At 42.8% G+C, this 24,467-nt stretch overlaps 1 protein-coding gene across 2 annotated transcripts; it reads right to left on the minus strand.

Annotated features, from left to right (window-relative positions):
• Positions 1-1,362: 1,362 nt before the first annotated feature.
• On the minus strand, positions 1,363-15,596 carry LOC116221877 (NACHT, LRR and PYD domains-containing protein 12-like). 2 transcript variants are annotated; one of them, XM_031574003.2, is made up of 11 exons: positions 15,229-15,596; positions 13,051-13,164; positions 11,282-11,326; positions 9,387-9,431; positions 7,239-9,026; positions 6,696-6,866; positions 6,247-6,417; positions 4,159-4,332; positions 3,175-3,348; positions 2,588-2,749; positions 1,363-2,127 (listed from the first exon to the last, which is right to left on the minus strand). In XM_031574003.2, exons 1-11 carry the CDS (start codon positions 15,294-15,296, stop codon positions 1,971-1,973), a joined length of 3,069 nt encoding a protein of 1,022 aa, XP_031429863.1. In that variant the 5' UTR covers positions 15,297-15,596; the 3' UTR covers positions 1,363-1,970. The 2 variants fall into 2 exon arrangements, with proteins under 2 accessions (XP_031429863.1, XP_031429864.1); XM_031574004.2 differs by lacking the exon at positions 9,387-9,431.
• Positions 15,597-24,467: the final 8,871 nt, after the last annotated feature.

Here is a 24,467-nt window from a genome sequence, read left to right on the forward strand (position 1 = left end):
CCTTGTGCAGTCCTCTGTTCTAGAACAACAATGGAAGTATTTATCAGGACCAGTGCCGCTGCTATCCATTTTGGTGCCCTAAGCATAACTCCTTTCTGATGACCAGTAGTCAATGTGCAAGCTTCCAATTTAATCGTGATTTAAGATACTCTATTTGAGTTGGGGAAGTCTGTCCTTCAGACGAGGCATGATGATCTCTCGCTACAGGTTTCACCTGTTCGTGTCGGCGTAACAAATGCTTGTGGAGTCAAGTGCAGTTGAGAGGCGCTTGTCTCCAGGGCACAGATTACACTTAACTGTTATATTTTTCTCTTTTCACGGATACAAATAAAAAGGCTTTGATTGGAATACGGGACAGGAGCTGTCCCTGACGGGACAAATCAAAATCACCCATAATATTTCGGGATGTCCCGGACAATTCGGGACGGTTGGCAACCCTACTTGCACCTAAGTTATAACATATTTGAGTGTGCTAACATTAGCAATAACGTCAGCTAGTTCGAGGTGTATGCATAGGCTAACCATTAAATTAGCAGCACATTTCCCGTATTTAACAATAATTACACATGGACTTTCTTTCTCTTTCTTTTGTCTGCCCCTGACTCCTGTTGTCTTTTTGAGGCCATTTTCGAAAAGTTGACCTAGCCTACTGTCAAAGTTCGTCAGGCCACTGAGATAGGAAAGGGCACCATGTCTATGGCACCCACAGCTTGGGAAGTTGAGTGTGTATTTTTTTTTGGGGGGGGGGGGGCACAAGCGTAACTTTTTTTGAGCAATTAAATATACCTCTTGTTCAGCCTGTTTTGTGATATACATGCCTAAACGGTGCCTAATATTTCTATATGAAATAATATCGGCATTATAATTATTATAACTATGATGATTTTTCAGTTGCCTATTTTTTGGTGCCCCCACAGGAGTTGGTGCCCTACGCACAGCGCGTAGTGCGCGTTATGGGAGCGGCGGCACTGTATCGACCATTGTTGTTTATTTATTGATATTGGTGGGCAGTTACTGTCCTAAAATATGTGCATTTTTTTTTACCAAGGATACCAAGTGAAGTATCTCCAAAAAACAAACACAAACCACACAATGTTCTGAATATCTTAATGAGTGTATAATCTATATAAGTATATAGTTTTATTTTAATTCTGTAGGACAACAAAGCATTTGTGTGACATGGATGGTATAATCAGCAGTGGAATGTATTCGTGGCTACTATTAGTGGGAGGGCTCGGAGTTGTTACTCTGCTGCCCCTTAGTGGTGAAAAATATACTTATTTTAAAGAAATCAGTAAGCTGAATAACCACTGACATTTAATTAACTCAGTGACTCAATTACAGGCACAGGGAGAAAGGATGTTCAAGTAATAAATATTTATGCTTTTAGTATATGCTCACTCACACACACACACACACACACACACACACACACACACACACACAGACACACACACCCCACACACACACACGTCTAAGATATACATAGCTAAAATGTATTTATTAAATACATTAATAAAATTGATTTCAAATATAATTTGTAATAAATAAAAAGCTACACCGTCCAACAACTGTATAGGTTAGGTAATATACATATAATATTGTCCCAATTTGTAAATAGGCTAATAGATTTACACACTATGGGAAGAAGGAATACATTTACATTTAGCAGATGTTTTTATCCAAAGCGACTTACAAGTTTGTATATACATTTTACACCTACACTGAAGGCACACTGCATATCAGGAGGGGTTCAGTGCCTTGCTCAAGGACGCTTCGACAGTGGACCACTGTCGCCCCATAAATAGATTGCATAGAATAGATTGATGTCCAAAAATAGATTTAAAGTGAAGGATTTACACACAATGAAAACCATCGATTTCTTTTTTCTCCATATCCCTTCCAGGGCTCTCTAATAAACTGTTGGCTGTAGGTGCCCAGAGCGTTCCCAACTGGTCCTCTACCCAGAGTCACAGCAGGCAGTGGAGGCTCCTGAGCTTCAGCTTCAGATCGGGGTCCTGCAGGCTGTTACCGGTCATCTCCAGCAGCTCCAGCGGGCCTGTGGCCCGACCCAGAGCCGAGCCCAGGGCGGCTCCACCAACATCAGACATGCCGCAGTACGACAGCCTGGGCAGCACAGAGAGAGAGAGTGAGAGAGAGGGTGAGTGAGAGAGAGAGAGAAAGAGAGAGAGTGAGAGAGTTAGTGAGAGAGAGAGTGAGTGAGTGAGTGAGTGAGAATGAGTAAGTGAGAGAGCGATAGAGTGAGTGGGAGAGAGAGAGAGAGTAAGTGAGAGAGAGATAGAGTGAGAGAGTGAGAGTGAGAGAGAGAGTGAGTAAGTGAGAGAGAGGTAGAGTGAGTGAGAGAGAGAGCGAAAGGAACAGAGACAGAGAGTTGGCCATAGGATACAGGTACCATGTGGTCTTAGTATATTTTATACTAAGCCTACCTATTTTTAATGTCATACTTATTGTTCACTCACTGTATTTCTGATAGATATGTCCTGAACAATACGCACAATAATTGGATCATGGTCACAGCCAAGCCATTGCTAATCACCTGGGCCACTCGGCCTCTAATTCAACTCACTGTAGCTTTTTGAGTTTACAGCTGGGGTCAGTTAAGGACCAGGAGAGCGTTGTGACCCCTGTGTCCTGGAGGTTGTTGCCACTCAGGTCCAGCTCCATCAGGCTGGGGAGCACGGAGCTCAGGGACTCACAGCTGGATGCGGTCAGACCACAATATCTGAGCCTAGCACACACACACACAAACACACACACACACACAAACACACACACGGAGGTCAGGGACAGGGCATTCAGGTGACAGTATTTGAGCCAGTTAATACAAGGAGCAGTTCCCCCTTAATCTTAATCTTAATCTTAATCTGGAGCTGGAGGGTTAGCATTAGCATTGAGTTCCATCAGTGTTGCAGTCTGATAATCACTATACAATACATATTGATATGGTTACAGTGTAAGGAATGCTACGTTATGTAAAATGCCATGAAAGTATTTAAATGTCTGACCCTTGCAAACACTTTAAGGAGAAATTACATTAACTTGAGCAGATTAACATCACGTATTGCCTGTTGTTTTTATTTGATGCAGTGGATCAGTGTCGAGCTAGCCTCTCATCTTTGGCACTGAATCTACATGGCTGACATGGACACTCACTGTAGTCTCTGCAGAGTCCTGTCAGGTGTGCGCATTCCCTGCGAGAGCAGCTTCATCCCTACGTCCTGCAGCTCATTCTCACTCAGGTTCAGTTCTCTCAGTCTGGACGAGCCGGACCCGAGGGCTGCAGCCAGTGCAACACAGCTGCTGTGGGTGAGACCACACTCCCTCAGTCTGGACAGGGCAGCGAGCAGGAGAGTGGAGAGGGAGAGAGAGAGAGGTGGGAGAGAGAGAGAAGGAGAGGGAGAGAGAGAGAGAGAGAGCGAGAGGGAGAGAGAGAGTGGAGAGGGAGAGGGAGAGAGAGAGAGGTGGGAGAGAGAGAGAAGGAGAGGGAGAGAGAGAGAGAGAAGGAGAGAGAGAGAGAGAGAGAGAGAGAGAGGGGTGGGAGAGAGAGAGAGCGAGGGAGATATGGAGAAAGAGGAGGGATAGGCGGTGTTAACTGGAGAAAATCAGAGAGGCTCACAGTCACAGCTGCAGAAGTCTAGAAGAGCCAAATGTGGGTTGAAACATTATCCGTCTGGAGACGGTCATGATGGGATAAATGTAGGTGGACATGATTAAAGTGTTACTAGAATGGCGTACCAAATGTCAAAACTAACATGATTAAAGCATTACTGGAATGAACTATGTGTCAAAACTAACCCACACACGCTTCCTGAACCCTAGGCTCAAAGGAGGATTGAAAGACTGTGGCTAAAAGTACAGAGAAAGGTCAGGGGTCAGGGGTCAGGGGTCAGGGGTGGGGCCTTGTGAAAAGCCGCTAGCTGTAGCCGTGATGGCATTCATTTCCAACACCTCTAGACTCCGAACTCTTATCACTCTGCCCCTTCAAGACTAAGACTGCAGCACCAGAGCAGCAGTAGAGCTGGTTAAAACTCACTTAAGCTTCTCCACTCTGATAAAACACTAGTAAGCTTCTGTAGTTGGTTAAAACTCATTCCAGCCTACAGTGCTGTCTGATAGAGCACAGTGATTAAAACTCACCCGAGTTTCTCCAGTCTACAGTGTGGGCTGTTCAGACCGCTACAGAGGCGACCCAGGCCCAGGTCCAGCAGGTTGTTATTGCCCAGGCTGAGCTCCCTCAGGCAAGAGGACTCGGAGCCCAGCACCGACCCCAGGGCCTCACAGCCCTCCGCAGAGATGACGCAGTCGTCCAGTCTGGGGGGATACACAAGGACCAGGACATTCAAGGACATTCAAGGACATTCAAATGAATTATGTCTGTTGAATAACACCACTAACAAATCATAACACACACACAATTCTAATATTTGGCTTGTAGAGGAACAGAAGCTTTGGCATCTGAAGTTTTCCAATAACAGAGACATGGAGGGCAATGAACAAAGTCCATTGTGCATGAATGAAGTTGTGTGGTGTGTGGGACTATTGGCACTGACCAACCCATGAAGTTGTGTGGTGTGTGGGACTATTGGTGCTGAACCACCCATTAAGTTGTGTGGTGTGTGGGAGCATTGGTGCTGACCCACCCATGAAGTTGTGTGGTGTGTGGGACTATTGGCACTGACCAACCCATGAAGTTGTGTGGTGTGTGGGACTATTGGTCCATCCATGTTTGCACTTAGGATCTTTCTCATGGCATTAAATTAGCAACATGATTTTGCAAAGTAATTAAATTAGCTTGAGTTCATGCGTAGCAGACTTTGCTTGTTGCCAGTTGTGGAGGAAGACTGTAGATTCACAGGAACTCATTTTCTAACTAGAACAAACTAACTAGACCAGGGGTCCCCAACCTTTTTTGCACCACGGACCGGTTTAATGTAGGCATTATTTTCACGGACCGGCAGATAAATACAGCAAAAATAAAATAACAAGTCCGGCATAAAAACGAATGTTAAGTGCATGAAAAATACAACTCACCATTGTACTGACTTGTACTTTATCCTATAAAGCAGTGGTTCTCAAAGTGGGGGGCGCGGACACTCTCCCGGGGGGGGCGCAATGTCACAGACGGAGAAAAAAAAACGTCGAGGACTGTTTAGTGAAAGCTCCCTCCTTGGCGAAATGCAAAGGGCTGGACTGACACAAACAAATCAAATACACAGTTTCATTTCTGATCCACCAATAAAACGGAGAGTTATCATTTGAACGCGAGTTGCACCTATGCTTCCGTGTATAAAAGTAACTGCAGGGACAATTCTGGCATTCATGAAAGTTTTCTCATCTGGGCTTTGTTTTTAACTTGGACCAGAATTTAAGAACGCTAAATAGCAGTGGTGAATCAGCCAGATTGTTTTTAAGGGCTTAATTTGTGAGAAACCGTTGGTGATTGCGCTCACGTCAATTCTACAGACATCCTCCGATTTAAATAATTATAAAAATAAAAAATATGAGAATATTTTAATCATTAACAATTACGTTTCACATTTAAATGTATGCTTCTAAGAGGCATCGTAATGTCCTAAAAAAGCACTACACGAACACTGCAAATATAAGTGAATCAATAAATAAGCATTATGGACACATTCTGCAACAGTAGTCTACCTCCACCTCTGCACTGGTAAAGTTAGGTCTGCGTTTAATCCACAGGTGCTTGCTTTCTGCTTTGACATGATTTTGATCAGTCTGAAGTTGATTTCGCGTTGCTGTGGAGTCTGTGGATTGTGCACACGTCTCTTCAGTTGCATGCCTCTAAGAACGTTTGTTTTCTTACTCATTTTCGCTAGTTTGCGTGCTTGTTTTTTGAGTAACATATCTCGTGACCGAGAAAAGGGTCTTGACGTGTCAAGAGGCACAGGCGAATGTTACATCGGGGAAAATCCGGTTGTTTTTCAAAATAAAACACCTTTCAGACTCTAATAATTAATACAACGGAAATTATATACATTATTTATTCTTTCTTTGCGGCCCGGTAGGAAATGCCTCACGGACCGGTACCGGGCCGCGGCCCGGTGGTTGGGGACCACTGAACTAGACTACTGTACGTCTTCCGGCAGTTCTAAGCCTTGAATGAATCTTATGAAGACTAACTTTAGTTTCTCCAGCTGGGAGTTTGATCTTATGAAGACTCACTTTAGTTTCTCCAGTTGGGAGTTTGATCTTATGAAGACTCACTTTAGTTTCTCCAGCTGGGAGTCTGGGTTCTGCAGGCCTGAACAAAGATGTCTAAGCCCAGCGTCCTGCACACTGTTCCTGGAGAGGTTCAGCGCCTTCAGGCTTGACTTCCTACCGAGTGTTTCAGCCAACTGCTCACAGCTTTTGTCAGTCAGACTGCAGTACCATAACCTAGGGTTAAAAAACACACAGATTACAGTGTATTAATTCCCATTGTTAGCTACATTTTACATTATTTATTGACATTATTAGTAACAGGATTACATTATTATTTACTTATTTTACTTGAGCACACTAAAGCACTAAATAACTGAATATATGTTAATCTCATGATGCTGTCTAGACTATTCACTATATTATTTACTTATTGACATTGTAAATTAAATTTAACGGACCCTGTGACATTAAAGCCACGTCCGGATGCTGTATCTACCATCACTGTGACTCACTTCAGTGTGTGTAAGTTGCAGAGAGGGTGTTGAAGTCCAGAGAGGAGCTGAGAGAACCCAGAGTCCTGCAGGTCGTTGTTGCTCAGGTCAAGCTCCTCCAGACACGACTCGGACTTCAGAATCGACGCCAGACGTTTGCAGCCTTGTGACGTGATGTTACAACCATGTAGCCTGTAAGGGAGCTCATGGAGGTTACAAAAATCATACATCTAAACCTGATCTCTCATTTCTAGGTTGATTTAGTCTTATTGGTGTCTAGGAGAATAAAATAAAGTAATAAGAAGAACTCTTTTTAGATGTTCCTTTCTTATATAAAGTGTTTTGTTCATGCAGACTGAAATGAAAATGTAGCTTTCAATCCTGGCCAACTAATTGCATAATTACGGAAATTAATAAAAATACAAAAATGTATATACATATTATAAGCACTCGTTTGGACGTAATGAGGGAAACTATTATAAATATTATAAGCACTCATTAAGACGAAATTACGGGAAACTATTATACATATTATAAGCACTTGTTTTGCTGGCTTGTACATACAGAGCTGATCTGGATGCCTTGATGACTGGAAGCAGCCTTAGAACGCATTCCTCTGTGTCGGTGTATTTTGTCATGTCAAATTCTGCCAGTTCCTCCCCCGAGTTGAGTAACAGGAAGGCCACTGCGGAGCACTGTGCAGGAGTTAAGCTGTGTCTGGATTCAGTCGCAGGGCTTAGCCTGGCCCGGACCACCTCCTCCAGACTACACAGGTTGTGCAGCTCACTCAAGCAGTGAAACAGATTCATGCACTTATCCGGGAATGGATTCTCACAAATCTTCTTCTGGATGTACTCAACCGTCTTCCTGCTGAGGTTGGAGGCGCTGCCCTCACGCACCAGCAGACCTTGCAGGAGTGTCTGGTTGGACTCCAGTGAGAAACCGACGAGGAAGCGCAGGAAAAAGTCCAGCCGCCCATGCTCACTCTGCAGCGACAGATCCACTGCATTCTTAAGAAGCTCATACACACTCGAAGCTCTGAACAGAGAGGCAAGTTGGGAGGAGGCTGTTGGGTGGCAACAGGAGGAGGAGGTGGCCTCCTCTCTGTTGGCGAAGCTTAGGAACACATAGAGGGCTGCAAGATGCTCCTGAATGCTAATATGGCCAAAGTGGAAGACTGTCTCCTTTCTCAGGCCAAGTTCTTGTCTCAAACTCTCCGCACAGACTCCTGGATACAGAGACACTTCGGAGGGGCTGAGATCACTGGCTTTTAGGTCGTCTTCGTAGAAGATGAGGTTCCCCTTTTCTAGCTGTTGAAAGGCCAGTTTGCCTAACTTGAATATAATGTTCTCAACTTTGTATTCAGGCGTTGGACTCTTTTCCTTGGGAATGTTGGTCTGAATGAACAGGAAGTAGGTGTATATTTGAGTCAGAGTCTGTGGGATTTCTCCACTCTCTGGGTTCTCTGCAATCTCTTGGTTACTTAAGAGTCGTTCTAGAACACTCACCAGTATCCGACAGTATACTGGTATTTGGCACATGCTGTAGAGGCTCGGGGACGACCTTAAGAATTTGATAATTTTGCTGGCCAGACTTTGGTCGTGGATTTTCATCTGGATGTAATCTTCTTTGCTTGAGTCATTGAACCCACGTACTTCTGTCTCCCGGTCAATGCAAGAAGGAGGAATACGACTGGCAGTCTCTGGTCGGCTGGTGATCCAGAGGAGAGCAGAGGGAAGCAGATTCCCCTTGATGAGGTTTGTCAGCAGCACGTCCACTGGGGCTGGGGCTGACAAATCTGAACAGATCGGATTGTTCTGGAAATCCAGAGGATATTGACATTCATCCAGACCATCAAAGATGACCAAAATGTTTTCAGAAAAAAGCGTGCTCTTGTCAAAAGACTCTCGGTCCATGGCATCCTTGTAGAAATGCTCAAGCAGGTAAAGCAGGCTGCACTGTTTCTCCCTGATCAAGTTCAACTTCCGGAAAGGCAGAGGAAAGATGGAGTGAATGTCCTGATTGGCTTTTCCGTCTGCCCAGTCCTGAATGAACCTCTGCACAGTGACTGTTTTCCCAACTCCAGAAACGCCAACAGTGAGCACAGATCTTATGGGATTCTCTTGACCGCTTTGGGGTTGCAGAATGCCATTATATTCAACAAGCACTTCTTCGGACATTGTCTTCGCCTCACTGAGTTCCTTCTGGTTGGAAATGTACATGTCTGTGTCAATGTAAGGGATGAGAGTGTAGCTTGATGGCTCTCTTCCCCCCTCCCAGAGGTACCTATACTTCTGCTTCATGGGTGATTTGTGATCCCCTTGGACGGCCTCTTCTTGTGGACCCATATCCCTGGAAGTAATTACATTGTGAATAAATTACTTTTCTCTGTGGGTGGCTACAAATCTATATTCATGTACGTAGCTGGAGATTGAATGTCTGAAGGGGTACGGGACTGTAAAATGTTTGGGAACCACTGCCCTTAAGCATGTATGTTCAGCATCCAGAAAGGTTCTGCAATGTAGAAAACCCCTGAACACATGAGCATTAAAGGAATGGCTTGAGAAGGAACATGAAAAGAAAAAAAATCCTGTTTCTGTTTTTCTGTGACAAGATGTGCCCAGAGGTAACAATGACTTGAGTAGTTTTAGATTGTGCATTGATGCCTCGTCTCTTCTAGCCAGGAATGAAATTATGATTTTGAGGTCTTACCTTTGTTCATGATGACAGCCAGCAGGGGGCACTGTGACCACAGACCTGTAAATCACAACAGATTACCTCAGTGCCACTGAAAATAACAGCTTTGACTTTACAAATCTATATTCATGAGCATAAGTGTTCCATTTGTGACAGTCCAAATGTACTGTACATTATAACATATGTGTAAATAAAACCGTCTAAAGATTGGCATATGTCATGGGGGGAAATCACCAACTTATTAGGGAGAAAACATTCAGGGGGTTCAGTAACAGTAACAGTAACATTAAGGGGGTAACTGCTCTGCCATGTCATGATCAACTACTGGAAGTTAGATATGCAGGATCCCCTAAAGCAGTGTTTCTCAAACTTTTTCAGACCAAGGACCACTTAGCCAATACAAAAAAACTTGCGGACCATCTAACTAAACATAGCACACAAAAAAAAGGAATTTTTTGTTTGGTAGATTATTTCTTTGTTGTAACAATGCTTCTCGGCAATAAATCTTATACCGTTGGAAAGCCTGTTTATTTCCCTTTTAAATGGTGCCACATTTGTAAGGAACATGCATTTGGGGGATGAGCAGCAGAGTTGAGTATGTGGATCTTCCACCCGCTCCTGAGGCTCCTGAGGGTGTATTAAATGAATAAAGTGTAAAATTGCCAATATTTCTTGTTTGTTCCCTGTTACTGATCGAGAGTTCAATCATCCAATCCGCCAAACAACTCAAAACAAGAGTGAATACCAACATAAGAATAAACTGTTTAGCATTTAGCAATTTTGGCACATTTTTCATGGGCGCAACCCACATACACAGCTGTGCTGCTCATCCCACAAATGCATGTTCCTTACAAATGTGGCACCATTTAAAAGGGGAATAAACAGGCTTTCCAACGGTATAAGATTTATTGCCAAGAAGCATTGTTACAACAAAGAAATAATCTACCAAACACAAATTTCCTTACTTTTTGTGCTATGTTTAAATAGTATATCCCCGGAACAACAGGCCTCCTACCCAGACCTGGCACCAGACAATTGTTAGCAGCACGTGATTTTCGCGGGTGGGCACTCCTCTTTTTTATCGGTAGGCTAGTTATAGATATGACAATGCGCTAGGCAAAGCATCTTGAACCCTGCTCCATGCGTGACTTGGTTAGGTTACAAACTATAGTTCGCTCACAGCCTCATACTCCCATCACACACTCAGACACGCCAATGTATCACTAAACACCAATAAACACAACGATGCACATACCGACCACGCGACCGCAGTAATTCACTACCAACCGTAGGCTAGCCAACTGGCATTAATATAGCCATCCTAGTAGTCAACTTTTCATAATTATGAGTTGTCATTATCCAACGTCACACAACACAGAATAAAGTTATCATCTTGCTGTCTCCGCAGCGGGAGAAAAAAAAGGCTGTTTGAATGCAGCTCCGCGCCGGAGTGACCCTTCTTCTTGTCTGTGTCAGAGGCATTCTCATTTAATTTTCTTTTCATTGTCCCTGTTTTAAGCCACCGATCCATGACCTTCTTAATAGATTAGGCTACTCTTTAAAAGATTAATTTACTTGTGGCCGTCGCGGACCACTACAGGGAACTTGCGGACCACCAGTGGTCCGCGGACCACACTTTGAGAACGACTGCCCTAAAGCATGTATGTTCAGCATCCAGAAAGGTTCTGCAATGTAGAAAATTCTACCGCTGAACACATGAGCATTAAAGGAATGGCTTGAGAAGGAATATGAAAAAATATTCCCTCTTTTCTGTGTCAGGATGTGCCCAGAGGCAACAATGGCTTAATGAGTAGTTTTAGAGTGTGCCTCATCTCTTCTAGCCAGGAATTCAATGGTGATTTTGAAGTGCTGGTAGATGTTGTTTGATGGCCTGAAGTAAATAGTCTTACCTTTGTTCATGATGACAGCCAGCAGGGCTCGCTATGTCCCCAGACCTGTAAATCACAACAGATTACCTCAGTGCCACTGACATACCAGCAGGGGGCACTATGTCCCCAGACCTGTAAATCACAACAGATTACCTCAGTGCCACTGACATACCAGCAGGGGGCACTATGTCCCCAGACCTGTAAATCACAACAGATTACCTCAGTGCCACTGGAAATACCAGTTTTGACTTTGGCAACAGATACGTAAAGATAAGAGAGCAAACAGTCTGATGATCTATTAATGATTAGTTAGTCTCAGGCCATAGACTTACCTGTCTTCAATATTGCAGTGTCCCTCCTTGAAATCGGGCGGCTCTTCCTTGGATCTGTAGCTCACCTCAGAAACACAGGGAGACTCCGCCCTTCCTGAACCTTCCGGACCCTTTCTGGTTCTGACGAGACAAATACACCAGCGCAGATATGTCAGGGCAGAGCAGCTATCCTATTGGCCAGACTGACTAAACTCTGACCGTTATGTTGTACAAGATGTGACTATTTCACAGGCAGAAGCATAGCGATCCTATTCCATTGTAAAAGCTTTCTGATGTCGATAAAAACAGGGAGAACACATAAACACAAACACACACACACACACACACACACACACACACACACACACACACACACACACACACACACAAACACACACACACAGCAAAGTCGGAGATGTCAATACGGTGGTACTGCAATAATCACTACTACATTTTTTAAAAGCTACAAAATATACTGAAATGGTTCTCAAGATCAGTTCTAGGATTTCACCCTTAGGGGGATTTAGCTGTTTGTGACAATGTGAAGGTTAACATTGTCAAGTAATGAATGATGTCCGTCTCCTTTACAGGTCATTCACTTTGTATACATATAATGTTTACTTTTCAGGGCTAAAGCCCAAATAAAAATATCGTGAAGTGCCCATCTCATATAAATGTCTAGCATAAAAGACAAGTCAAACACCTTTGGTATTATTTTATACTTCAGGTGTACTTCAAATGACTGTATGGATGATTGTATTTCCTGTGGAAAGTCCTCATTACTACTCACCTCTGACCAGCAGGAACACCTCCTTCTGCAAATTTAAGTGGATGATGCATGGACTGGTTACTCTTCATGGACACACAGCTCGGTACGGGGGAGTGTGATCTCTTTGATCTCTTCTGCTGGATGAGGCTGTATTTCACACACACACACACACACACACACACACACACACACACACACACACACACACACACACACACACACACACACACACACACACACACACACACACACAAACCCTGAAAGCTGTAGTACAGAGGCTTCCCCATTTAACATTTGTTTTGCATTGTGTTGCCATGGTGATGAAATAGCAATTCACAGCGTTTCTAATGCATGTTACAGCACTCATTTGGAATATAAAAGTGAACTTAGTAAGTGAATAAGTAAGTATTCGTTTCAGATTGGTTCGAGTTTAGCATTGTCCTAAAATACTCAAATATGAAAAGCAGCCTAAATATCCATTCATCTCTCAAGTTTCAGAAATTTTGTTTTTGAGAAGTTTCTGCTGAGCTCAAACCTAATTGATCTCAAACTCAAAATCACTGCAGCTGTAACTCAAAATCATAACACAAGCTAAATAATACACACAGTAATGAACTGATGGCATTACTTCTTTTCAGGGGGAGACATCTTGCTCAGCTCAGGTGATAGCTCCATAGAAACAGAGCTCTCCAGAGTCACATAAAGTTTACCTGTCTTCAATATTGCAGTGTCCCTCCTTCAGATCGGGCGGCTCTTCCTTGGATCTGTAGCTCACCTCAGAACCACAGGGAGACTCAGTCCTTCCTGAACCTTCCGGACCCTTTCTGGTTCTGATGAGACAAATACACCGGCGCAGATATGTCAGGGCAGAGCAGCTATCCTATTGGCCAGACTGACTAAACTCTGACATCACAGTTATATTGTACAAGATGTGACTATTTCACAGGCAGTCATAGCGATCCTATTCCATTGTAAAAGCTTTCTGATGTCGATAAAAACATGGAGAACACACACACACACACACACACACACACACACACACACACACACACACACACACACACACACACACAAAACACTGAAAGCTGTAGTACAGAGGCTTCCCCATTTAACATTTGTTTTGCATTAGGTTGCCATAGTGATGAAATAGCAATTCACAGCGTTTCTAATGCATGTTACAGCAATCATTTGGAATTTAAGAGTGAACTTAGTAAGTGAATAAGACTATGCTACATTAATGAGTACGCCCCTGTGTGTTTGTGTGTGTGTGTGTGTGTGTATATTAGTGAGTACACCCCAATATCACTTAAATGTCAAATACAGTATGCTACATTAATGAGTACACCCATGTGCAATATCACTTAAATGTCAAATGATTCAACATTGGATCACCTTACAATAATTGCATTACTTCTAATTTGAACAGTGGGGAATTTGCTCTTATGTCAAATTTAAAACTAACAGTTTATATTTCCTGTATCAAAAATACAGGCCCTACAGTATGTAAGAAATTACAGTATATCCTGTGAGTGAACATGAGATTCATGATCAAGCAGCTGCTGTGACCACCAAAAGTTGGCCAGCAGAATATCCAAAATGGTAATCTTATCATGGTAACAAAGGAAAGGTCCCCACACTGGATTTGGTCAGACACCTGGGGTCAGGAAGCAAACTGAGGTGTGAGTGACTGCAATTAATCATATTATGGGAATGGGGTAGGCCATTGAGAACCATCTCAGTCAGAGAAACCTGATTATCATACAGAACAGCAAAAGGTTACCAGAGCTGTTTGCATTTGAAGCCTAGCTCATTTACAATAAAAGCCTAGGAGGTGTATTAAACAGTATATATGGCTAGAGTTGTGTGTGTGTGTGTGTGTGTGTGTGTGTGTGTGTGCATTAGTGAGTGCACCCCTTAACTAACTAACTCATTTACATTAAAAGCCTATGAGGTGTATTAAACAGTATATATGGCTAGAGTTGGAGATGCTTGTTGTTCAGATCTGCACAGCTGAATCCGGAGTATGTTTCACATGCTTCGTTACTGCACTTTACTGGAATATAGACAGATTACTGCATCAACCACAAAAGAAACTTTGTTTTTCTTACAAATACAGATTGCTGCATCAAACACAAAGAAACTTCCTTTTTCTTACAAGTAGGAACTCACTGCAACAAAGGCCAGTACATCCTTCATTTAATGACATTCAATTGTTTTTATTTTTTTTTAAATACTACATATGTCAACCTTTATTTTTAATTTTTTTATGACAGGCTCAATCCTCAATCCAGCTGCTTTTTGCTGGAGAGGATGTGTTGCTCTGCCTTTCTCTTTAAATCATCCTATAAGGTTAGGGTTCTCTTTAAATCATCCCAAAATATGTCCAATTGGATTCAAGTCAGGCGACATACTTGGCTATCTCATAGTTTTCAGTTTTCTTCTTTAGAAACTCTTGTGTGATTTTGGCAGAGTCATTACGATCGTTATCATGTTGGACATTTCCTGGTTTTTTATGATTGTTCATGAGAGTAAATGGATCGTCCGTCTACAGAGAAATTCAACTTCAGTCTTCCTGTTTAACCAAACCCAACCCCTAACCCTAACCTTAACCATGCATTATAGTCAACAGAGTTTCAAAAAAAGTTTGTTTCTAATCTGAGTTTGCATAGATCGTCTGTAAGGGACCATCCAAATAAAGTGCGACCAAGGAAATACTCTACTTGTCAATTACGAGATGATACAATGTTGAATAATTTTGCATTTAAGTGAAGTGAAGTGTACTCACTTCTGTTGTATACTGATAGTTCCTTAGCCACGAGTGCTATCGATCATTACCAGCTCCTCCAAATTAGGGAATTACCAAATAATACTCCCAATTAGCATCTTACCTTGTTTCTTCAGTTGGCAACCCTCCATCGCTGATCTCGTAGGGACCGGGTTCAACGTCGCCACTCATTCTGTACACAATTGGCAAACCTCCTCTGGATTTTCCGGCTGTGCAACGCAACCGTGATAAACTAAGAGAGTCCGGGGCGAACACAACACAGTCTGCTCTCCGTCATTACCCAGTGTTTCACAACACAGTCTGTTTCTTCATCAGTGTAGTGTCCAGATAAATACTTCCATTATTGTTCTAGAACAGAGGACTGCACAAGGAAGACGATCCTTAGCACTTCAATATGCGTCCTCCCAAAACATAGTGAGCACAAACAAGTGAGCAAAAAGTTCAATGTTCCTGTCAGCTGTCTTGGGGACTCCGCCCCTTGTTCTTGGAAGAGCAAGTGACCGGTCAAACGAATTCACGAGTCAAAGAGTCAACAAATATCTAACAAACAGAAATTAAAACGTACTCATACTTAGCTTTTAATCTCTATGCATTTCTACATACAGTACATATAGAAGTTAGAATATTAAATGTACAAAGCTAATTCATCACGCACGCACGCACGCACGCACGCACACATAGACAACAGCTGCTATATATCAGAATATTTTTAAACAAATCATTTATGGCTAAAATAGTACGAAGAAAATCAACAAGTAGGCAATAGGTGTCATAATAACATTCCTACAGCAATGCGTGATCTCATACCTGCTCTGTCCTCTATGGTAGGGCAACAGACCCATGGGTTTGGGTGTGTGCATACCTGGCTCATTTGTTTTGGCACTTTGCCCAGTTATAAAGAGGTTAGTTCAAGTATGGTAGCCACGTATCACGTCACTGGATCACGCCCTTCAGCTCTCATATGAAATACAGAGCTATGCTCAAGCACTTTGCCCCGTAATAAAGAGGTCAGCTCATGTAAGATAGCCACCTCTCACGTCACTGGATCACGCCCTTCAGCTTTCATGTGAAGAGGTCCACTCACCCATATCCTGAAATACAGAGCAATGCTCATGCATCCATCCCAATGTCGCCAGTAACAAGACATGCTAAGGGGCCTGGTGTGTTTAATACCTTTAATGTTTAATAACTTTACGCCCATACATGCAATACTCATGAACATGTCTGCAATGTTCATATTTATACTTATGCAAAGTAAATACAGAATATACCGGATATATTTTGCAGTAAAATGCATATTTAAACATCTATGTCTGTAATACAGTATTGCATGGCAATGAAATATTCTTGTTTGTGAGTGGCTGGTGTAACAGAGTTGAAATGAACCTAACTTTAGATTAAGTGAATTCAAACAAAATTTGTATTTCACGTACCATTGTGATCCAATGTTTTTTTGATGTTCTGTGTGAAACCTGGAAATGTCCCAAATACTATACTGCATTCACTAAGGTTCAATATGAGGCTGTGCGACTGCTTGTTTATCAGCAGGTTTGGGCGTTTGCGCTACCCGTACCTTAGAGCTAGTCTATCCCTGTTGGAGTCGTACGTATGCTGTCGCGTTTGCAGATGTTATGGATTAATTGTTTCTATTGTGAATGCAGGTAATAAAAGCCACTGTGAAGAACCCCTGGTCCGATTCTCTGTCACTGATACACACGAGAGTGAGAGTCGTTACACTAGCAGGTGTTCTTTACATCAGCACACCATACAGGGCAGAAGTTTTGTCAAACTTCTATATCAGTGCTCTGATATTACTGCTAGTGCAAACAGTAAGTTGAAAATGACAGTGTATGTAAGTGTAGTGCAAGGTAAGGGTAAAGGATTGGTGATTAATATGTGAGGTGATGGGAGACTCAGGAGTGGAACTTTTATGTTCTGCTCTTTGTCATCAAAACTGCAAACTGGAGAAACTACAGTTAGCATAATGTCATGTAGCTTGTGTTTGTTTGTGTGTGTATGTATGTGTGTGTGTGTGTGTGTTTGTGAGTGGCTAGCAGGTGTTCTTTACATCAGCTCACCCTACAGGGCGCTTAGACGTCCTGTCACACTTCTGTCCTGTTCTGTCACACTTCTGTTACACTTTTGTCACACTTCTGACACACTTCTATATCAGTGCTCTGACAATGGTACCCATAACCATCAACACATAAGGTACCAGTTTCAGTTTAATTATTTCATCCAAAGCAGGGGGTGATGGCCACATGGTTTTATACTAAAGTAATGGCCACAGGGGTTATGTACCATCATCTGTCATACTCTCACACTCCACACAGCTCTGACACCATACATTAAACAATAGTGAGTACCATATCAGATGTATGACTCATATTTTATTTACAGTGAATTGTACATATGATATATATATATATATACATAAAACAATTGAAGCAAAACAACTGGAGAGTTACAAGTTACAAGTCAAGTTACAAGTATTTATTGTCAGATGCACAGAATGAAACAGGGTCAGACTGGGCACTGAAATTCTAAGGACAACGCACCGCATAACAACCTACCATAACATAACATAGCATAGTATAACATAACAAGTACTCTGAACATAATTTACATGTGTTAAACACGTGTTAATAACCTATACATATAATGATAACATGTAATAATCCTCCTAAATTTACAAGATAAATATACAATACAGTATGCTAAACTTATTATAACCTAAACATATAATACTAACATAAATACATATAACATATAATACACATATAATAATCTATGCTAACCTAGTAAACCTATACTAACCTTCAGACAAATGTAATGTGGGAGTTACAGATAGTGCAATATTTCTGATACAATATTACTGCTAGTGCAAACAGAGGGGGTGTAACAGTGAGACACTTCACAGCTGTAAGATGGACATATATCACTGCCACGGTGTTATTCATGATAACACATGACCTACTATTTTCATTTAAATTACAAGATGAACCCGTAATGTATAAAGTAGAACGCGATCAAATGTGTTTCTTCCACTAAGAAGAGTTTCAAAAGCAGTGGCCTGATGGTGTGTAAGTAAAATAAACAAATGTCATCATCACTGACACAAACACACACTCACACACACACACACACTCACGCACGCACGCACGCACGCACGCACGCACGCACGCACGCACGCACGCACGCACGCACGCACGCACACAAACACACACTCATGTCCATACGTGTCTATTTCGGCTCCATCACAGGTCACCAGTGGAAACCTGTAATCACAAGCACATCTGCTGAATCTGCCATTTGTGTGTATGTGTCTATATTTACGTGAGAGGGTCTGCATGTGTCTATGTAAGTGTGTGTGACAAGTAGGACTCTGTAGGGGGACTAGAGGTTCCAGAGAGAGTGACTACAGACTACATGACTGGGGGTGTTTGTGTCTTTGGCTGGTGGACACAGTCGTCCCTCTATCCATGCAATCAGACCCCTTCAATCAGAGGGACCCTGGGACATTAACCCTCGAGATTAATACATAAATCTATCAATCTATCTTTCTATCTATCTATCTATCTATCTATCTATCAGTAATGACCAGCAAGACTCAAACCAACGCCTCGTCTAGTGGAGAGAGTTCACTGAAACAATATCCTCTTAAAATTCAGACCAATGAGATGAAGTACAATCTCTTACATTTATGATAAATTAAGCTGTGTTTGAGTGTGTGAGTGTGTTTGAGTGTGTGTGTGTGTGTGTGTGTGTGTGCAACACTACACACAATGCCCACCCACTCTGTCCTACTCTCTCTCCATCTCTCTCAAACTTACACATTAACACACATACGCTACTCATACTTAAAGGCTGCATTATTTACACACAACTAGTCCTGAGACAAACCACACACACACAAGGATAACGATGTAGTTACTTTAGATGATTTCCTTTCATGTTTGCTCTCTACTGCACTCTAGTGGACAGGGACTACTAGTGCACTACCTGCCCTTTCCTCTACTCTGGCTTGTGTGTGTCTGTGAAGGTCTGGCAGCTCTATGGAGAGAGATATGTCTCAAGTATTCGTAAATGCAAGTACCATGATCCACAAATGTTTCGCGATTTACAAATGTGTTTTGCGATCCACAACAACAAAATTCTTACCCGTGATTTGTAAGTTGGCATTTACATAAATGTGCCATGATTTGTACACATAGATGTCCATTCGTAAATATATCGTTTGTAATTTTTAAAAATACTTAACATTTCGTGTGTGCATTTCTCATGGTCTGTCATTTGTAAATCTACAATTCGCGTGTGAAGTGTTGAATCTGCATTTGTGGATCGCCCAATACACGCGTGCAATCCTTCTTCCTACGACGTCATTTTGAGACATTCTTTTCGGTCTTTTGCGATCCACACACAAATGGCTTTCTGATTCACGAATGCAAGCCTCCCCCCCCCCCCCCCCCCCCCCCCCCCTTTTCGACAGTGCCATCCTATCCGGTAGGTGGCAGTGTTGTCCTCTGCCTTGATGGTTGTACGCCAGCGCGTTCAAGGATTTTGCCGCATTTAGGGCGCTATCAGATTCTTAAAGCTATGGCTGGACAAGGATCGCCTCCTGATGGTGTGCCTTCGACAGTAAGTAAAAATTGCTTGAAAATGCCTTACTCGCTTAACAGTGAGATAGTAAGCCAGCTAGCTAGCTAAAAAAATGTGTAACTTTGCTAAGAGAAGTGATTGTAATTGCTGTATTTGTGATTGTGAGTGATTGTAATTACATGATCTTACTACTTTGGTTCTTGTTAATTAGCTAGCTACTGTTAGCTGTACCAAACATTAACAATGGAGCTAGCTAACTAACTAGCTTTCGACAGTGAAATGATAGGCGGCAGTGTTGTTCGATATAAGATGATGATTCCATATCTATTCGTAACAACATTTTGAATGGGAATTTGTACCATATTTTAAATAACAGAACATGGTGGAGAACATGGCTCAGGCTTGCCCAGGTGTGCCCTATATGCCAACAAGTATTTCCTACTTCAGTGCTCCCTCTTCATGGCAGTGTTTGTGCAGAAAGGTAAAACAACTTGTTCATTTTAATGCAGTATCACATTTATTTTCCAGCTATAGCATAGGAAGTGTACAAACAGAAATGGCACAGAAAACAATTGTGCTTGGTGAATAAAATGTGTTTTTAAGGTTGTGAAAGGATTGTAAGAGTATTAGTGTAGCTGTACTGATTTCAAGCTAAATTGCCTAGCATATAGCTTCATTTCAAGATGATGGTGCTAGCATTTGCTGAATATAAGCACAGAACGGTTCTTTGCAGTTCCGTCCACCAGGAGGAGCAGTGGCACTCCGATGTCGGTGTCGTGACGTGCAGCTCCTACCCCCAAGGGATTCCCGACTACAGAGGAACACAACACACACAACAACAACTCAGACTAGCCTACGTCTTCATTAAGCGGTGGGGTCCAATTGCCACGAAATTCAATTCAGTTAAATTCAATTGTATATAACGCCAAAACAATACAATCAGTCTACCCTCTCTACTTATAGAGCGAAGGGAGGCATCCCAAATGAAAGCCCCTCTCAAGCCCATCAAGCCAATTGTGGCATAATTGGTTATTAGACAGGCATCACTTACCATGTTATTGCAGACCAGTGTTCAGTTCATAAAAAACACAATTCCTTGCATAGCAAATAGCCCACACACACACACACACACACACACACACATATATATATATAATACACACAACTACATTAACATTGTTCCAAATAATCCGTCTCAGCATGGTGCAGAGTATAAATTAATGCAGGCAATATATAACTATTAATCTATGGCGCAAGGCACTTGTCACATGATCAGTATTATGGAAGAGTTCCGTGTAACATTCCCAATGTTTGTAGCGTTGCTTAGACCGAGCTAATTATTAGATTTCACAATATGGATGTAGGAAGGTTACATGTACTTATCATGTAAATACATTAGTGGGACATAGACATAGCATGGCCATCAGAGAGGTCCCTATAGCCACTCTGTTACCTACTGTTTTATTGGTGGCAATAGACTTTAGACTATAGATCATTTTTGTGGTTTACAAATGAATGTACTGAGTCAAGATGGGTTTTCTTTTTAATAATAATTAATAATTCATTTAATTTATAGCTCACTCTATATTCGTCTGAATCTCAGAGTGCTACAGTAAAAACATAGTTAAAAAAAACATACGTAGTTAAAACAGCCTATAATAAAACATAGTTAAAAGCATAATTAAGAACATCTTTAAAAAACAACATAGTTAAAAAAAACATAGTTAAAAAAAAAAAAGTTTTAAAAACACAATTTAAAAACATAATTTACAAACATAGTTAAAAACATGGTTAAGAACATAGTTAAAAACATGGTTAAGAAAATAGTTAAAAACATAGTTTAATAACATAGTTTAATAAAATAGTTTACAAACATAGTTTACAAACATCATTTAAAAACATAGCTAAAAAAAACATAGTTAATAACATAGTTAAAAAACATAGTTAAAAACCTAGCCAAAAACATAGTTAAGAACACAGTTAAGAACATAGTTAAAAACAACCTATAATAAACTACTAATAATACGTTTTAAAAGGTAAGAAACGCCTTCCTGAATAAAAAGGTTTTTAGGCCAGTCTTAAAACAGTCCAGTGTCTGTGTTGCCCTTAAGTGGTCACGGAGGCTGTTCCACAGGCGCGGTGCTGCCGAGCAAAAGGCCCGGTCGCCCATGGTGCGGAGCTTGGTGTTGGGGACCCGGAGGAGCAAGCTGTTTGTGGATCTGAGGGTACGGTTGGATGTTTGGGGAGTGATGAGTTCCTGTAGGTAGGGGGGTGTATGACCATTTATGCATTGATGGGTGAGTAGTAGGACTTTGTAGTCAATACGGAATGAGACAGGGAGCCAGTGTAGTGAGTGTAAAATGGGTGTTATGTGATTGCACAGATTTGCACAGATGTTTTATATGTTCATTAAAGGTCAGATGAGGGTCTGTCAAGGTGAGATGAGTTATGGGGGATGACTGAACCTGGCGTGGAGTGCCAACAAGAAGGGCTTCGCTTTTGCTACTGTTTAACTGGAGAAAGTTGTTTCTCATCCATGCCTTTATCTCCCCAAGACAGGCAGTGAGACATGACATGGCAGCAGAGGGGCTTGGGGCAGTTTTGATGTAAAGCTGTGTGTCATCGGCATAACAGTGGAAGGACATCCCATGTCTGCTGATGACACGACCAAGGGGGAGCATGTAAATAATGAAGAGGATGGGGCCGAGGACCGACTCTTGCGGAACACCACAGGAGACAGGGAGCAGTCTAGACTTGCATCTTCCCAGTGAGACATATTCAGTCCTGCCAAAAAGGTTGAAACCACTTGAGTGCAGAACCTGATAGTCCAATGGCAGATCTGCGCCAGCATTTGACATACCTTACCCATACATCTGCAGAAATGGTTAGTGACACAAATAATTGACACCACAGGATATAAAGAAGGACAATGACAGAGGACTGGAGCATAGGACATACAAGTTTTTTAGGACATGTTTTGTGCGGTGCAACCCAAGTCAGAACTTTCCATGGAATAGATGGTTTCTGCTTAGAAAAGGTTTGTAAAACTCTGCCTATGACTCTTATGGGTATCGAGTAGCTAACAGAATGCAACTGAGTGTGTATAAAGAATGAGTTTTGGGCACCTATACATGAGATTGCTCTGAGGACGATTCCCTGGTCCAGAATGCCACCATCGGCCATGAATAAAGATGGAACCTCTGCTTACCACTGCGTGTTTGACTGGTCTATATGAGTTATAGAATTGCGCTCACTTCTGAACTATATACACATTTATTCTATTCCATTCAATTCTACTCTATTGTCTCACATACTAATTGAGGTTCTGAATGTACGGAAGCGGTACAGTCTCCTGCCATTTTCAGGCCAGTGCTTCACCATGACAACCTGGGTTTGGGGTGGATTAGGCCCCAAATCAGATATGGATCCTCTGAATCCATAATTGTCACGGAACGAACAGACTCCGAGATAGGAATACTTGGAAACAGAGTTTATTGCAGACAGAGACAGCCAGGAACACACAGGACAGACAACAGGTTGCAGACACGGAGATGCTGATGCAGACACGGAGATGCTGAGGGGGTTAATCCTCGATGAACAGTCACAACCCACGGAGGGGCGCAGGCTCGTAGCACTGCTGGGAACTGAGGGAACTGAGGAAAACGCTGCTGTGGCAAACAAAACACGAGTCACACTCGGCAAGGTACTAACTAAACAATAACTAGGATGATACACAAAACGGGAACTAAGGCGATAGATGTAACTTATACAAACTATGACGGGAGCGAATGTAATCCATATGAAAGTCAGGTCGCGGGAAATCCAAGGTTGTTTATCCGTTGAAGTGCGATACCAGACACCACGTGAAGGGAGAGTGAGGTATATGTAGGGGCTGTGACAGGTGTGGGTGATTATGAACCAGGTGAGTGTAAACGCTGTGCAGGTGAGTGAGGATACAGGTGTGAATGATCAGTACTCCGGTGACTGAGCGTGGTGCTGGTGAGTGAGGCGAGAGAGTGGAACAATTGTATGTGCTTGTGTGATTGGGGACCTGAATGCACCTGATGAGCGTGCAGCTGGGAGAGTTAGTGAGCTGAAGGGGGCGTGGCCGGAGCGGAGCTCCGCAGGAACCTGACATTACCCCCCCTTTTACGGCCGGATTCCAGACGGCCCTTAACATCAAAATATTTTAAAAATAAACTTCCCCACAGGGTGGGTGGAGGGGTCAAGGGCAAGGCGGGCATTCCAGCCGGGGCCGAACTGGAGCGGAATGTCTGGTGGACGGCCGAACAGGGACGTAGTGCCTGGTGGACAGCCGATCAGGGGTGACATGTCTGGTGGGCGGCCGGTTGGACGGCCGATCGGGAGCGGAGTGTCTGGTGGCCAGCCGGGTGGACGGCCAGCAAGAGGCCCAAGATCTGGCGGATGACTGGGAGCTCTGTCAGGAGCGAGGCGACCGCAACCAATCTCCACCCAGCCTCGGACGACGTCGACCGGGGATAAGGCCGAGGTTGCAGCACCCGTAGCTGGGGTAGTCGTGGTGGAAGCCTCCTTGGCTTCGCCCTTCGCGACGTCCTCAGCGCGAGCATTGTCTCTACGAACCTTGCCCCCCTCAGCGGTGTTATTCACGCCCGCTGCTGGGTTAGCATCGGGAACGGATGCTGGGGGGTCCGGGTCGGCAGAGGGTGCTGCTGGTGCTTGAGCCAGAAGCGGCAAAGGGACTAAGGGTGCAGGAAGGTTGGG

The sequence above is a fragment of the Clupea harengus genome, chromosome 9, assembly GCF_900700415.2.
Source record: "Clupea harengus chromosome 9, Ch_v2.0.2, whole genome shotgun sequence".
NCBI lineage: Eukaryota > Metazoa > Chordata > Actinopteri > Clupeiformes > Clupeidae > Clupea > Clupea harengus.

Bases quoted from the DNA above. Each gene is read 5' to 3' on its own strand.
- LOC116221877 (XM_031574003.2), bottom strand. From the start codon at position 15,296: ATGAGTGGCGACGTTGAACCCGGTCCCTACGAGATCAGCGATGGAGGG. The intron at 6,418-6,695 runs GTGAGTCACAGT...TTTTAACCCTAG, and splicing joins TGCAACTTACACACACTGAA to GTTATGGTACTGCAGTCTGA. The intron at 4,333-6,246 runs GTGAGTCTTCAT...GTATCCCCCCAG, and splicing joins TCCCAGCTGGAGAAACTAAA to ACTGGACGACTGCGTCATCT.